General features: G+C 44.0%; 1 protein-coding gene across 1 annotated transcript in view; it reads right to left on the bottom strand.

Annotated features, from left to right (window-relative positions):
- Positions 1-17,473, bottom strand: part of SLC24A3 (solute carrier family 24 member 3) — a 560,288-nt gene that overhangs the window by 150,038 nt on the left and 392,777 nt on the right. The window contains exon 6 of the mRNA XM_033939286.1: positions 13,105-13,208. Within this exon, the coding sequence (XP_033795177.1) occupies positions 13,105-13,208 (104 nt within the window). The remainder of the gene's footprint in view (positions 1-13,104; positions 13,209-17,473) is intronic.

Raw genomic sequence — 17,473 nt, 5'->3', positions numbered from 1 at the left:
ACATCCTTTGTTTGGTGACTATATCAAACCTCAGGGGAGAAAGACCTGGGGAAGAGAGAGTCCTTTAATAATAGCTTAATTAATAATTAATTAATAATAGCTTAATTAATAATAACTTAATTAATAATTAATAATACTATTACTTATCAATTTTATAGATGTATGCAGTGCTGTGGCACTAAACATGTATGGTAAGATGGGCCCACCTGTAAAGTCTATAGGGAGGTTCTCAGTGCATATCTTGAGAACAACTTGAACACAGGCTCTTTCATAGGGACTTAGAGGGGCATAATCAAAAAATACATCTAAGCCTGTTTTGAGCCTAGGGCACTAGTCGCCTAAAGTTGGCAGCATCTTCAGTAAAGTCCATTCTTGAAAAATACGTCCAAAATATTCTTTTGGGGGAAAATTGTCTACTTCTACGTCTATCCGTTTGATCGACCAGACCGCCAAGTCATCTATACCGCATTCTCTTCCAAAAAATCATCTCCATCGCCTAGAACCAGATCTTTTGGACATGATGGACTGGACACCTACACATGGCAACAGAGTAGTGGGGCATCTTACAGGGCACTGATGTGAACTTCACTAAAAGGGTGCCACATAAACATTGCACTACAACTCCTTTGCAGGTCATGGTGAGCCCCCCAAAACCTACTATACCCACCTGTCTATCACCCTAATAGCCCTTATGGCTGCAGGTGCCATTTGTATGGCAGTACAGTAGGGTTTGGGAGGTTTTGGTGAATGCACATTTTTCACCATGAATGTAGTGGTTAGAGTGGCTTATGGGCCTGGGTCCTCCTCTTTATGGTTCACTAGCCCCCCCCCCCCTCCATTTAAAACACCTCTGTGCAGCTCTACTAGGCTTTCCTATGTCAGGCGCTGATATTCTGGAGGCAGGTATGTACTTTTTTATTCCAATTTTTTTTTTTTTGGGGGGGGGTCAGTGATCACTGAGGGAGTGTGTAGGGGTCTGTACTTTGTCCCTGCAGTGGTTATTTGGTCACTTTGGATACCTTTTTACCCCTTAAACCTGTTTTTAGATGGCCTAAGTCACTACGTATAAGCTCTATCTAAGCAGTCTGGTTAAACTTTCGATTATCGCTGCCGTATGACTACATATAGGTCAGCCCACATCCTCCCCACCTCCCGCCCTAACCACTCCTCGAAAAACACCCTTTTTCACTCTGGGCATACAGCGGCAGTGAAAAGGCCTAAGCTGCTTTTAGGTACATCTAAAACCCATTTTGATTATCGGCACTTGGATGACTTATCTTTTTGATTGTCCAAGTGCCGATTTAGGCAGGTTTTTAGATATATTTCTGTTTCAGTTATGAACTTCTTACTGTATTTTGAGTAAATTTGTGTACATTGAAGATTTGAGATCATTAGTGGAGTGTTTTTTTTTAGAGACCAATGACTGTATTTAGCCCTATGCAGGACATATGTTGTACTGGATATGAAGGGTGAAGAAATTTTTGAAGTCTCTTTTTCTTCACTTTTTTAAATTGGTTATTGAATGCAGAGGTTATTTGTCACAGTTGTTCTTTACTACTACATTCATATTTGATATAGCTATTTATATTTATAGTAGTGGCTCATATAATTATTGTTAACAGAATATACAAAGTGAAAAAGTATGTCAAGAAAAAGTTTTTCTCAAAATGTCTTGGTATATTAATTATCAAATTAATGGAATGTAATAATTTTTGAGGCAGGAGATGGCAATCTAAAGTTATCCTGTGGCTATATCATTTATTACTGTGTCAACCTCCTGTGGTTTCATTTAAGTCAATAGAGTTAATAATAGGTTACTGAGGGAACGGGGACCCTAAGGGATGCCACAGACTGCAGACAGGCTTTAAGTGCCACCACCCAGACACAACTTTTTTAATAAAAGCTATTTCAGACTTCACAACACTTTATGGAATAGACATATAAATGTAGCGACCTTCCTGAGATTTCCCATTAATATAAAGCCCTTAGTGGTAGAACGTAAGGAAGTTCTTCTTCACTCAGAGAGTGGTAGAAATCTGGAACGCTCTTCCAGAGGCTGTTATAGGGGAAAGCACCCTTCAGGGATTCAAGAAAGGGTTAGATAAGTTCTTGCTGGACCAGAACATTTGCAGGTAAGGCTAGACTCAAATAGGGCACTGGTCTTCGACCTAAGGGCCACTGCGTGAGCGGACTGCTGGGCATGATGGACCACTGGTCTGACCCAGCAGCGGCAAATCTAATGTTCTTATGTCTAGGATAAAGAGTAACTTGGCATATGCTATTTTATGGAATGCCTTTTTCTGAACGTGCCTCAGTGGAGTGCTCCTGGAACAGGATGGAAAGACTCTCTACCCCCCTCCCCCCCCCCCCCAGTGAATGCAATCTATCCTTCTAGGAAAGAGAAAGGGGCCAGATTCTCTCTCACAGAGTGGAGAGGATCTTACCCAAAAGGAGTTCTAGAGAGGACTTCAAAAGCAGATGAGACTAGAGGGGCTCCTCCTTAAAATCCTCACTAGTTCTTCCTACATCCTACCAGATGAGTTCCATTCATAGGGAAAGTCACTCATTTGTGAACTTCTTCTCCATAATTGACTCTTTACTCCACACTTTCCACCTTGCTGTGGTGTATGCTTGAAACATAAGAACATAAGAAGTTGCCCCCACTGGGTCAGACCATAGGTCCATCGCGCCCAGCGGTCTGCTCCCGCAGTGGCCCATCAGGTCTATGACCTGTGAAGTGGTTCCTGACCATTTCTATAACCTACCTCTACTTCTATCTGTACCCTTCAATCCCCTTATCCTTTAGGAACCTATCTAAACCTTCCTTGAACCCCTGTAATGTGCTCTGGCCTATCACAACCTCCAGAAGCGCGTTCCATGTGTCAACCACCCTCTGGGTAAAAAAGAACTTCCTAGCATTTGTTCTAAACCTGTCCCCTCTCAATTTCTCCGAGTGACTCCTTGTACTTGTGGTTCCCCACAGTCTGAAGAATCTGTCCCTATCTACCTTCTCTGTGCCCTTCAGGATTTTGAAGGTTTCTATCATGTCTCCTCTATGTCTCCTCTTTTCCAGGGAGAACAGCCCCAGCATTTTCAACCTGTCAGCGTATGAAAAGTTTTCCATACCTTTTATCAGTTTAGTCGCTCTTCTCTGGACCCCCTCCAGTACTGCCATGTCCTTCTTGAGGTACAGCGACCAGTACTGGACACAGTACTCTAGATGTGGGCGCACCATTGCACGATACAGCGGCAGGATGACTTCCTTCGTCCTGGTTGTGATACCCTTTTTAATAATACCCAACATTCTGTTCGCTTTCTTTGAGGCTGTCGCACACTGTGCTGATGCTTTCAGTGTTGTGTCCACCATCACCCCCAGGTCTCTTTCAAGGTTGCTCACCCCTAGCAATGATCCCCCCATTTTGTAGCTGAACATCGGGTTCTTTTTCCCTACATGCATGACCTTGCATTTCTCTATGTTAAAACTCATTTGCCACTTTTTTGCCCACTCTTCCAGTCTCGTTAGGTCCCTTTGCAGGTCTTCACAGTCTTCCGTGGTTCTAACTCTGCTGCAGAGTTTGGTGTCATCAGCAAATTTAATAACCTCACATTTCGTCCTCGTCTCCAGGTCATTAATAAATATATTGAACAGGAGCGGTCCCAGCACCGACCCCTGTGGAACTCCGCTCATGACCCATTGCCAGTCTGAGTAATGACCCTTTACTCCAACCCTCTGTTTCCTGCCTGCCAGCCAGTGTTTGATCCATCGGTGGACATCCCCTTGTACCCCGTGGTTCCACAGCTTCTTAAGTAGCCGTTCGTGAGGTACCTTGTCAAAGGCTTTTTGGAAGTCAAGGTAAATGATGGCTGTTTATTCCCTCAAAGAAGTACAGTAAGTTCGTGAGGCACAACCTTTCCTTGCAGAAACCGTGCTGGCTCGCCTTCAGCTGTCCATTGTTTTCTATGTGTTCGCAGATGCTGTCCTTGACCAGTGCTTCCATCAGACTGTATTTGCAGTGTACTGCCTATATTTAATCTGTGGAAATGGTACGTAGCTCTAGAAATTGGAATGATGAGTGAGGTGATTAAATTTGCAGATGACACTAAACTGTTCAAAGTTGTTAAAATGCGGATTGTGGATTGTGTGGATTGTGAAAAATTGCAGGCAGACCTTAAGAAATTGGAAGACTGGGCGTCCAAATGGCAGATGAAATTTAATGTGGACAAATGCAAAGTGATGCACATTGGGAAGAATAACCTGAAACACAGTTACCGGATGCTAGGGTCCACCTTAGGGATTAGCGCCCAAGAAAAGGATCTGGGTATCATTGTAGATAATACGATGAAACCTTCCGCCCAATGTGTGGCGGCGGCCAAAAAAACAAACAGGATGCTAGGAATTATTAAAAAAGGGATGGTTAACAAGACTAAGAATGGTGCGACGTCATCTGGAGTATTGCGTTCAATTCTGGTCTCCTTATGTCAAGAAAGATATAATGGTGCTAGAAAAGGTTCAAAGAAGAACAACCAAGATGGTAAAGGGGATGGAACTCCTCTCGTATAAGGAAAGACTAAAAGGGTTAGGGCTCTTCAGCTTAGAAAAGAGACAGCTGGGGGAGATATGATTGAAGTCTACAAAATCCTGAGTGGAATAGAACGGGTACAAGTGGATTGATTTTTCGCTCCGTCAAAAATTATAAAGACTAGGGGACACTCGATGAAGATGAAGTTACAGGGAAATACTTTTAAAACCAAAAGGAGGAAATTTTTTTTTTCACTCAGAGAATAGTTAAGCTCTGGAATGCGTTGCCAGACAATGTGGTAAGAATGGATAGTGTAGCTGGTTTTAAGAAAGGTTTGGACAAGTTCCTGGAGGAAAAGTCCATAGTCTGTTATTGAGAAAGGCATGGGGGAAGCCACTGCTTGCCCTGTATCAGTAGCATGCTACTCTTTGGGTTTTGGCCAGGTACTAGTGACCTGGATTGGCCACCTTGAGAACGGGCTACTGGGCTTGATGGACCATTGGCCTACCCCAGTAAGGCTATTCTTATGTTCTTATGAAATCAGATGCCACTGTGAGGTGGAATATTGTGATCTGAGAATATCTCCTGCTCTTCTGATCATGACAGAAACTGACATGAATGAGCTCAAATACCAAATGTGTTGCACCCTGAAATCCTAGTGACTTCAATGTTTAGAGAGTGTTAAGATACAAAACACTTGACTGAGGTTTTTTTCTTTGACTCTAGAAATAAAAGTGTGATCAATAGCTACTTGATGGGTAGATAATTAAAAACCCCACTGCAAATGGAAACTAATGATCCAGTTGTTATATTATTTTATGGTTCTCTAGAGCTATTGTCGACTTCCTCTGAATCACAGTTTGAAAGAAGCTATTTGAACAGTCGATAAAACCCATCACTACTTTACTAAGCAACAATATCACAGGTTTCTTTTTATATAAATGTGAGTTTTGCCAGAATGAATCAAGCCGATAGTGCTATGAAGCTCATAAATTGGGGGAAGCATAAAGGTTATTATGACGGTTAGAATGTTTGTTTTTTAAAAATTATTATTTAGGGGAAGGGAAGGCATTTTATTCATATCTTTTTGGGTTATATTTCAAGGTGAGCTATATTCAGCTACATTTCCCTGTCTCCAGAAGGCTACTACGAGAAGTACTACTATTTATTATTTCAATAGTGCTGTCAGAGGCATGCAGCGCTGTACATTAAACATGTAAGAGACAATCCCTTCTCAATAGAGCTTACACACAGACAAACAGGACAAATAGGAGCTAGGGAATTTGGCCAAAATTCAAAAGAGAGAGCATAAAAACTGAAGAGCAGAAAAACTACACTGGCTACCAGTACCTTACGCGATTAAACTTAAAACTCTATGGGCTCCTTTTATCAACCCGCGCTAGCAGTTTACCGCGCGTTAAACCGCTGGCCGCGCTAGCCGCTACTGCCTCCTTTTGAGCAGGTGGTAGTTTTTGGCCAGCGCGGGGGTTAGCGCGTGATGAAACGTTGCGTGCGTTAACCCCGCTAGCGCGGCTTGATTAACCCTTTCAGGACCATAAGGATCGTAGGCCAATTTTTGTGGTTTTGACGACATTTTTATGGTAAAAAGGGCTTGCAGATGCCAAAAAATTGATTTTTTTTGTGAAATATCATTATTATTTTTTTTTTAAATCAAACTTCTGGCTTATGGACAGTGTGGCAAGTGAATCTTCTCGTCAATCTGGCAACGACGCTAATGAATGAATGTTGGAACCAGTTTGTTTACATAAAGGCAGTATCATATGGAATCCGTACATATCAAATTTAGAACTGTAGACTATCCCAATCAAAATTTATAGGATTTTAAAGTTATGGGACAAATATGTCCCTTGGTCCTGAAAGGGTTAAAGGAGCCCTCTGTTTGACTTTCAAGGTCCTCAGACAAAATGGGCCAGAGTACTTAAAGAATAAGTTAGCCCTTTACGCACCTTACAGACCTCTAAGGTCCTCTCAAGGCGCATCACTATCGGTACCATCATCAAAAGAAATTGTTCAAAATTCTGCCTGAGCGCTATTTTGTAAATATGTACATATTTTACATAGCAGGTATTTTACAGGTAGACGTAAACATGGGCGGGGCTAGCACTTACATGTCTAACTTCGAGACTATAATTTATCTCTGGCATTTAGGTGCAAGCACTTACATCCAGTGATGTAGGGAGGGTGAGTGGCGCCTGGGCACCCCTCCCCCGCCCTCTTCTCCATCCCCCCATTCCTTCCCGCCCCTCCCCCCGCTGCACGTACACCCCTTTTCCTTCCCCTGTACCTTTTTCATTTTTCAGGCACGGGCAGCATCACGATGTTGCTGCCTGCATCGTGTCGGCGCTCCCTCTGACATCACTTCCTAGGCGCGGGACCAGGAAATGACGTTGGAGAGAGCCGACACTGACGCGGGCAGCAAATTCATGCAAATTAAAGAGGTACGAGGGAAGGGGTGCACGTGTGCGGTGGGGGAGGGGGATCATGCAGGAGTGGGGGGAGGGGGGTCGGAGAGCCCCACCAAGATGGCACCCAGGATGGACTGCCCCCCTCATACTACGCCACTGCTTACATCAGTTCTACGGCTGGCATAAGCACTCACATCTAAATTATAGGCATATCTTTTACCCTTTATGCTCATATACTATAAAGGAAAGTAACAAGTTAGTTGATAAAGTTGGAGTTCACAGTATACCAGCGGTCTCAAACTCAAACCCTTTGCAGGGCCACATTTGGGATTTGTAGGTACTTGGAGGGCCTCAGAAAAAAATAGTTAATGTCTTATTAAAGAAATGACAATTTTGCATGAGGTAAAACTCTTTATAGTTTATAAATCTTTCCTTTTGGCTAAATCTTAATAATAATATTGACATTTATAGCTAAAGAGATATGATCAAGAAACTGTTTTATTTTACTTTTGTGATTATGATAAACATACCGAGGGCCTCAAAATAGTACCTGGCGGGCCGCATGTGGCCCTTGGGTCACAAGTTTGATACCACTGCAGTATACAATCCTCTGTACTGGCTTGAGCCTTGAACTGCTTGAAGAGGAAAGTGGAGTGCTTATTGAGCAGCAGTGTTAAAGGCATTGGAAAGAAATCTTCTCTCCCCCTCCCCGTGAGATTCATAAAAGAAACAAATATTTTAATGTACCCCCCATTGTCTGCCTATCTGCCAGGTGGTCTGCCAGCGTGCCTCTGTATATAGAAGGAATCGGAAGGAAATAAAGGTTTCCAATCCTACTGGAACTGCAGAGCTAGCAACACACACGGCAAATGACTTGAACACCCAAGTTGGGAACCAAATGATGTGCAATTGCAGACCCACCTTCATCGAGAGTCGAAGAACATCTTCCCTCACGGAATGAACTCAGGAAAAAGCGGTAGCATTTGAAGCCTTTGAGCTGTGACACGTTATCAATGAGATACCTGAGGAAACTGTCAGCCTCCTACAACAGAGCGCATCTGAACGGTTTCCATTTTAGATAAAAGCCAGTGACTTTTATTCACTCACTCATTAAATGCTATATAGTTTGACCACAACTGAAAGCCCTGAACACTCTGTTGTCTATCAAACAGCGAAGGGATCTTTCAGATCACGTTGCTTGCTGTCGCTGTCCTCCCAGGGTTACTGAGAGGAGGGAGGCTTACAACATATCAAAATCTTGGGAACATTCTAAAGCTGTCAGGTGAAACTGTGAATAACAAATTGAAATGAGACAGAAATAGCTAGGACTTCATCTGACCTTCATTTGTAAGTAATCTGACTTCTAAATCAATGGCTGTCGACCTTTTTTTCTACCATGGTTTTTAACACTGAATTGGCCCTCCTTCTCCTACTGTCAGTATGGCCTCTGGACCCCTTGCCCCTGGTGCAAACTGCACCTGTGATTATAACACATTGCATACAGGACTGTTGTGAAGGTTAAACAACATTTCAGGTGGTTGAGGTGGAGATGGGACCCATTGGATAGATTTTAAGGATAGGTTACAGATTATCAATGCTTAGGGTTATCATATTTGGAGCCTCACAAACCCGGAAGTATGGCCCTGCCCCATTCCACCCCCTCAAAGCTTTGTCTTCTTCCCCGACGAGCTCCGACCATGTCTGGAGGGCCTCAAGCATGCGCAGATGTGACGTCATCCGCGCACGCTCAGAAGCCCCCCCAGATGCAGCTGGAGCTCATCGGGGCTTTCCAAAACCCAGACAAACTGTTGGATTTTGGGAAGTCCGTCCTGGAACCTGGACAGTCCTCTAAAAAGAGTGCTGTGGATGGTATGGTTCTCCGAGCATATGGGAGACTATAGTTGTTTTAGAAAGTGCCTACGAGAGCCTCATAGGCACTGCCTGGGGAAGCTATGATTTCCTTTCTGCTCCAAGTATCACTGTTGCAAGGGGGAGATCATAGCTGCCCTGGGCAGTGTCTGTAGTGAGGGAAAACGCTGCCTGTTCCTTCCTCTCTCACAGGCACTGCTGGAGGCAGCTAAGATCTTATGTTCCGAGGACTGCCCTGCTCACAGCACTTTGTTGTTGCTAGCCCAGACGGCCTACAGCTCAGATTGTGGTCAGTGCATAGGAGGAGGAGGAGGAGGAGGAGGAGGAGGACCTTAACACACCAATTAGGGTGCTCAAAAGTCCAGCGTCAATGTGCACAGCACGTATACTGTAGCACCCAAATGACAGGTCCCAAAAGACCTGCTTCACCACCTAAACACTCAGGCTCTCTCCAATTTCTTGTGACTCTGAAATTTCCTCCCCAATGCTGGATGCCAGTCTAAGATATATGTTGAGCCTGATATTCAGCGCTATTTAGCTGGTAGGGAAGAACTCCCAGCCGGCTAAATAACGCATAGCCAGCTAGCAGGTGATATTTAGCAGGCGATAGGTGGTTCAGTGGATTGGCTGATGACTGGCTATGTCATGTAACATAGCTGGTCACTGCCAATATTCAGCAGCTCACCAGCAAAGTTCGGTAGTCAGATAAAGCTGCCTAAAAGGGTGGTTTATCTTTGGCCATTAAGACTTAGCCACCTAGCTGCCTAGCCAGTTAGGAATTGGCTTTCCAAAAATTGACCGAAAGTTCAAAGCCCAGTTACTGGATAAAGTGCTAGCATTGAATTTTTAGTATCAATGTGGACTGTGGGAGATTGCCAGTTATCTCCCATGGTTTGATAATGGTGGTTGGGGGGAGGGGTGAATTATATATATAATTGTAATGAGAGCAATTTACCCAGGTAATTGAGCTGTTTGGAAACTGGCTACCCTTTCTGCAGATAAATGTAACTTTGTGTGAATGTCTTGATTTGACTGCAGCTGCTCTTTTTTGTCTTCTAGGAAGAACAAAATTGGTACAAAATTGGAAAGAGCACAAGAAGCAACAAAAAGTGTCACCGAGTGGTCAGAATAGCAAAGAAAGAATACGAGGAGAGACTAGCTAAAGAAGCATGAAATTTTAAACCATTCTTCCGATATGTGAAAGGAAAGCAGCCAGCGAGGGAAGAGGTGGGACCTCTGGATGAGGGCAACAGGAAGGGAGTGGTGAAGGAGGAAAAAGAGGTGGCTGACAGACTAAACACATTCTTTTCGTCTGTCTTTACAAGAGAAGACACATCCAACGTGCCGGAACCGGAAAAAATCTTCAGGGGAGTTCAAGAGGGAAAACTATCATGCATGGAGATAAGCCTCGAAGACGTACTCAAGCAGATAGATAGACTAAAAGCTGACAAATCTCCGGGCCCGGACGGAATCCACCCAAGAACACTGAAAGAGCTCAGAGATGAAACAGCGGAGTTACTGCAGCAGATTTGCAACCTAATCTTGAAAACAGAGGTAATCCCAGAGGACTGGAGGATAGTGAATGTTACACCTATCTTCAAAGAGGGATCGAGGGGCAACCCAGGAAACTACAGACCGGTAAGCTTAACCTCAGTTCCGGGAAAGATGGCTGAATCCTTGATCAAGGAAAGTATCAATGAGCATCTAGAAAATAATAATCTGCTGAGAACAAGCCAGCATGGTTTCTGCAAAGGAAGATCATGCCAAACTAACCTACTGCATTTCTTCGAGGGGATAAGCGAGCAATTGGACAAGGGTGACCCCCATAGACATCGTATATCTCGATTTCCAAAAAGCCTTTGACAAGGTACCCCACGAGCGCCTACTGAGGAAACTGTGGAGCCATGGAGTGGTAGGGGACGTGCACAGATGGATCAGAAATTGGCTGGCGGATAGGAAACAGAGGGTAGGAGTAAAGGGACACTACTCGGACTGGAAAGGGGTCACAAGTGGGGTCCCACAGGGGTCAGTGTTGGGACCACTGCTGTTCAATATATTCATAAACGACCTGGAAACAGGGACAAAGTGTGAAGTTATAAAATTTGCGGATGACATAAAACTCTCCAGTAGAGTCAGAACTGTTGAGGATTGCAAAGAATTACAAGCAGACCTAAACAGACTGAGTGAGTGGGCAAAGAGATGGCAGATGAGCTTCAATGTAGAAAAATGTAAGGTCTTGCATGTGGGGAAGGGGAACCCAATGTACAGCTATACAATGGGAGGGAGGGTACTGGGGGAAGGCAGCCTAGAAAAAGACTTGGGGGTATTGGTGGATAGAACAATGAAGCCAGCGGCGCAATGTGCAGCAGCCTCAAAGAAAGCGAACAAAATGTTGGGCATAATCAAAAAGGGTATCACTATCAGAATGAAGGAGGTTATTCTACCATTGTATCGAGCGATGGTTTGCCTACATCTGGAGTACTGTGTCCAGTACTGGTCGCCGTACCTTAAGAAGGATATGGCAATTCTCGAGAAGGTCCAGAGAAGAGTGACAAGGATGATAAAGGGCATGGAAAACTTTTCATATGCTGAAAGGTTGGAGAAGCTGGGGCTCTTTAGCCTGGAGAAACAGAGACTTAGAGGGGACATGATAGAGACTTATAAAATCATGAAAGGCATAGAGAAGGTGGAGAAGAACAGATTCTTCAGGCAAACCGGGCCAACCACAAAAGGGCATTCAGAAAAATTGAAAGCAGACAGATTCAAAATGAATGCTAGGAAGTTTTTCTTCACTCAGAGGGTAGTGGACACCTGGAATGCGCTCCCAGAGGAGGTGATAGGGCAGAGTACAATATTGGGCTTCAAAAAAGGATTGGATGACTTCCTGAAGGAGAAGGGGATTGAAGGGTATAGGTACAGGTACTAAATGAATAGGGGACGAATAATTTAGGTAAGGACCAATTACAGGTCACGGACCTGGGGGGCTGCCGGGGGAGCAGACTGCTGGGTGCGATGGACCCCTGGTCTGACCCGGCAGAGGCAATGCTTATGTGCTTAAGATTTGAATGTGAGGCCCTCTATTTTATTCAAAGCACATGTAGGCCAATATTCAGAGCCATTTAGCCAGCCAGCCTGAGGTGCTGACTCTGCTTATTCACTGGTACACCTTTTAAATAACGGACTTCATACAGTATTACAATTTTAGGAAATTATGAATCCCTAAAGCAGGCATTTGCCGAAACACGGCTCGTGTCGGGTTCGTTTAAAGTATGTTCCATGCAAGCTGCCTATTAAAGTTTTTGTCAGCCTGAATAATTTTGTCATCTCTGCTCATTTTTGTCTCAGTGCTAAAAATTGCCAAGGTGAGCTGAGTTTTTGTTGGCTAAAAATAGACTGGATATTCAATGCCTGTCACTGGAAATGGCTTGGCATTGATTATCTGGGCTTGGGGTCAACCAAGGGAGTCAACCCAGCTAACTCAGGGGAGTGTGGCGCAGTGGCTAGAGCTGCAGTCTCAGCACCCTGAGGTTGTAGGTTTAAATCCCATGCTCGTGACCTTGGGCAAGTCACTTAATCCCCTATTGCCCCAGATACATTAGATAGAGTGTGAGCCCACCAGGACAGATAGGGAAAATGCTTGAGTTCCTGAATATAAACCACTTAGGCTATAAGTGGTAGATAAATACTAAAAAATAAATTAAATAAAGCTCCAGCAGTCTGAATATCAGGCCCATAGAATGCAAGGCATAGACTCGAGCACCACATACAAGATCTTTTTTGAAGGAATTTCTGAAATATGGGAGAGTGGGAATTTGCCATACTGCTGGGATATTTTATATTATGTTGTTTTAAGTTTTTCATATGTTATTAGTATAAGTTCCCAATTTGTTACCTGTATGTTCATGATTCTGGATGTTTTACTGTAATCCACAGAGATCTGTGGGATATGCGGAATATAAATTTTTTAAATAAAATAAATGTCACAGACTATACTAATTCTGGAACTCACAGCTTTTACACTCTAAAACAGCATAGTAAATTCTCTATCAATCTGCCCTATGATGACTGCTATGTTAGCTATAATTTTAAAGTGGGAGAGGGATGATTTTAAGAGGAGATAAATTATTGCATTTCAATGAGAGATTAACCTCTTAAAGCTCTTTGTTTCTCCACATCCCCTACACTGAAGTGCTTTGAGGTGTTGGGATATACAGCATATATTCCGCTGAGATAATATGGAAGCTCAGGTACAGTTTTCCAAGTGTTTGATTTTGAAATTCTGTTCTTACCTGCCCTGCAAAGAGCCCGCAGACCCCAATTATACAGAGAATGTTGAATACAGCAGATCCGACTATGGTTCCAATTCCCACATCTCCTTTTGTAATAAAAACCCCTGGAAAGGAAAGTCACGGATAAAAATTTACAAGTCAGAGTAGTCATTATCCAAAGTTACAGATATAACAGGACAGTTTATTCATCTGTCTCTCGAGTCCCTCACAGGCCACAAACATATATTAGAAACAAATTTTGTTTAAGAAAATTATTTAGTCAAGCATTTATATAAGTCTTAGAGTCCAGGTAACTAACAACTGGCAGATCAATAAACAGCCGGCAGAAGTCAGCATTTTTTAAAATGCTGATTGCCGTCAGATAAAATGGACTAGGTCAGGGGTGTCCAACCTTTTGGCTTCCCTGGGCCACATTGGCCAAAAAAACTTTTTCTGGGGCCGCACAAACGCGCAAACACTGCAGCAAGACAGAGGAGGGAGCAGGCAAGATGGTAAACACCTGGAGGCAGCAGAGGAAAACACTGCATCGCCCTCAACTGGGGCCGCACAAAATACTTCACGGGGCCGCAGGTTGGACATCCCTGGACTAGGTATTCAGTGCTGGGCCATTTCCAGGCAATGGCCCTGAATACCCAGGTCTTTGGCAATGCGCAGACATTATACAGGTATAGCTAGAATTGACAGATGTCCGGATTTCCCTGGACACGTCCGGGGGTCTGGACAGCTTTTCAAAACTCGGCACTTTGTCTGGGTTTTGAAAAGCTTCCCCCGAAATTGTGTCGGGCAAGAGGGCATCCACGCGTGCGATGACATCACGCACATGTGCGCGTGATTGTCATTGCGTCGCATCCGCGCATCTGTGGACGCCCTCCTGCCCAACCAGAGCAAGCAGCATGGGCGGGGCAGGACTGGGGCTTTAACGGGGTGAGGATGAGCGGTCCTGGGGGCAGGTCTAGTGGTCCGTATTTTACCAATGTAAAATCTATCAACCCTAGGTGTAACCCACAGTCAGTGCAGTAGCTGCATAGCTAACTGGGGAAAGTTCCAACTCCTATTTAATAAGTCCTATTTGCCTGGTAAACTATGTTGGCACAGGCCCTGAATATCACTAGTGCCCACATGACTCCTGACTTCGCCCTTTGGACTGCCCCAGCACTAACCAAGGAGTGCCACAGTAGTTACAGGGGATATTCAGATAAGCGCCGCTGAATATCACCCCACGACCCGCTCAGTGCAATTAAAGGCTGAGACTATCATAAGAACATAAGAACATAAGCAGTGCCTCCACCGGGTCAGACCATAGGTCCATCCTGCCCAGCAGTCCGCTCCCGCGGTGGCCCAAACAGGTCACGACCTGTCTGAATCACTAGAAGGGGCCCCCTTGCCACCTTGGTTTCCCATTGAGTCCTATCTTCCCATCGAAGTTCTAACCCTCCGGTCTTGCACATGCACGACCTGGTTGGGTTTCTATACTTATTTCCTGGTTAGCTTTCTATACCTGTGTTACATCCCAGCACCTCTCTCAGTATTCCACGATCTCTTTATCCCTCAGGAATCCGTCCAATCCCTGTTTGAATCCCTGTACCGTACTCTGCCTGATCACTTCCTCCGGTAGCGCATTCCAGGTGTCCACGACCCTTTGGGTGAAAAAAAAACTTCCTTGCATTTGTTTTGAACCTATCTCCCTTCAGTTTCTCCAAATGCCCCCTCGTACCTGTTTTCCCTTTCAGCCTGAAGAATCTGTCCCTATCCACCCTCTCTATGCCCCTCATGATCCTGAAGGTCTCTATCATATCTCCCCTGAGCCTCCTTTTTTCCAGAGAGAAGAGCCCCAGCCTATCCAACCTCTCGGCGTATGGGCAGTGGCACCATTTTGAATTTGGTGCCAGATAGAGTGGGAGTAGATGGCTACCACTCCTGCTCCTTGCTATTGGATCACCAAGCCATGCTTTTAGTAAGTTCCAAAGATGAATATAGGGTCCAAGGTAGGAAGAGGTTCGGAATTGGGACAAGTGGAATGTGCTTGTGAAATGTGAGAGGGACTTGGCAGGAGTTTTGACTTAGACCTCCCAAAAAAGTGGTCTGGTCAGGGGAGTTACTGGGGAGGAGCCAGGGCTGATGTGGGTGCCAGTGCTATTCAGCCAAGATCTGCATAAGCTAAGTGGGTGAATTTACAACAGCTCAAAAACTGTCCTAAATTAATTTGCTTAGCTTATGTGAGCCCTGGCTGAATATCAGGCTGGGACCCGCATAAGCATTTTAAAATTATTTCCACCCCCCACGGTATCTCTCCCCAGCCCATGGCCATATACCACTCCCCTCTCTCCTCTCCGAAATACTCCCCACTTGCTCCTCCTCCAATGTCTCTCGCTGGTGGTGGAGTGGAAGGGGGGGGGAGGTCAATGTGTAGTACCACAAGGTTACAGCAGCTTAGAGAGACACTGGAAAGGGCAGAAGTGAGGGGGCTGTGGCAAGCCCGATATTCAATCACTCAATCCTGAAAATGTTATAAAATTTTTAGAAAGCTACATAGAATTTTTCAGCTCCAATCTTCACACTCATAACAAAATTATATTATAGTTTGATTGATGACAGTGCTCAGAAAATACAGCCCGATATTCAGCCAGAGCCGCATAACTCTTATGCAGTTCCAGGCTGAATATCTGCCAGGCCTGCATAAACTTTGGGCAGCTAGGCCACCCAGAATTATATCCCCAATATTCCATATTGTATAGTTACTTAAGTAAAAGTTTTGATACATTTACTTGTAAAGAAATGCAGGATAACATTTTGTCAATTTTTACTACTTTTACCTAGTTACATTTGATGCTTGCAATTAAAAGTAAAAAGTATACGTGGGAGATTTAAATGACAATTCCTCAGTAAACCAAATGAAACAACGAAACTGGGAACAGGATTTGTTATTGCAAACCTTGTCAAGCAAACAGTAGATCATTTCAACTTAAATTTTACTGCTCAATGAATGTAGCCTAAAAGAACAGTGGAGTTGCCTGTGTTTGAACTGGTTAGATGAGTTGATTCACTTTAAAGCGGAGATGAAGCTGAAGCTGGTACCAATTCTTGATGAGCAGACATTGTAGTTGTGGCACTTTTACTTTTTAATCAAAAAGTATTATATTAGGCAATTACTATTTTTACTTGAGTAAATTTTTAATTCTAATCTTCTATTTCTGCGTCGCTCATACCTAGGTAGGCTCAAGGTGACTTATAGAGAGGGGCGAGGAAGGAGAAGGGGGGAGGGGAGGGAGAATAGAAGAGGTGGGTAGGAGGCGGGTAGGGAGAGGGGTGGAGGGGGAAGGAGAGGATACAGGTGATGAGTTTTCAGTTTCTTCCAAAATATGGTGTGGTTAGGTTCTGTTCTGGTCATTTCAGTAAGGTCATTCCAAGTTTTTATACTTAGGAATGTGAGCATGGAGTGGAAAACAAGTTTGTATTGAAGATTTTTTTGTGGAAGGGAGATTTAGAAGTATTCTGTTGAGGGTTCTGCGGGAAGTAGACCATGCCTTGGAGAAGAGCTGGATGAGAGGAGCTGCGGAGTTTCCGTAAAGTATACGTTGAATGATGCATGAAGTTTTGAAGGTTATTCGTGATGAGATGGGTAGTAAGTGCAGTTGCCTGGTGAAGGCTGTAATCGAGTCATATTTTCTCAGGTTGAAGATTAGTCTAACAGCAGTGTTTTGGATGAGTTGCATTTTGTGGATTAGAGTGGTGTTGATTCCCATGTAGATGGAGTTGAAGTAGTCCAGTTGTGGTAGTATCATCAGTTGTACAATTAAGACAAAGTAGTGTGGGAGAAAGTATGGTCTGATTAATCTTAGTTGTCTCAAGGTATAGAGGGATTTCTTTGGAGACTGGAGATTTGGGGTTCCATGGTAAGTGTGGAGTCTAATATGCAACCTAGGATTTTGGAGGATTCTTCTACAGCAGGGGTGTCCAACCTGCGGCCCTGTGAAGTATTATGTGCGGCCCCGGTCGAGAGCGATGCAGTGTTTTCCTCTGCTGCCCCCGGGTGTTTACCATCTTGCCGGCTCCCTCCTGCGTCTTGCTGCAATGTTTGAAAGTTTGTGCGGCCCCAGAAACATTTTTTTCGGCCAATGCGGCCCAGTGAAGCCAAAATGTTGGACACCCCTTGTTGGTGCCGTTTGGTTTTAGTTGTGTTTAATTTTAGTTTGTTGGTAGTTGCCCAGATTTGGATTCTTTCAATATTATGTGAGACTTTGTTGGTGATGTCCGAGTGGTTGTTGGTTATAATTATACTTTTGGTTTAATTTTACTTCTTACTTTTACTTAAGTATCAAAATATGCATTTATCTTTACCTTTACTTAAATACTTTGACCTAATACTTTT

This window comes from Geotrypetes seraphini, chromosome 3 (genome assembly GCF_902459505.1).
Source record: "Geotrypetes seraphini chromosome 3, aGeoSer1.1, whole genome shotgun sequence".
Taxonomy (NCBI): Eukaryota; Metazoa; Chordata; class Amphibia; order Gymnophiona; family Dermophiidae; genus Geotrypetes; species Geotrypetes seraphini.
Note: the sequence above shows the minus strand (reverse complement) of the source record. Positions and strands in the feature narration are given on the sequence as shown.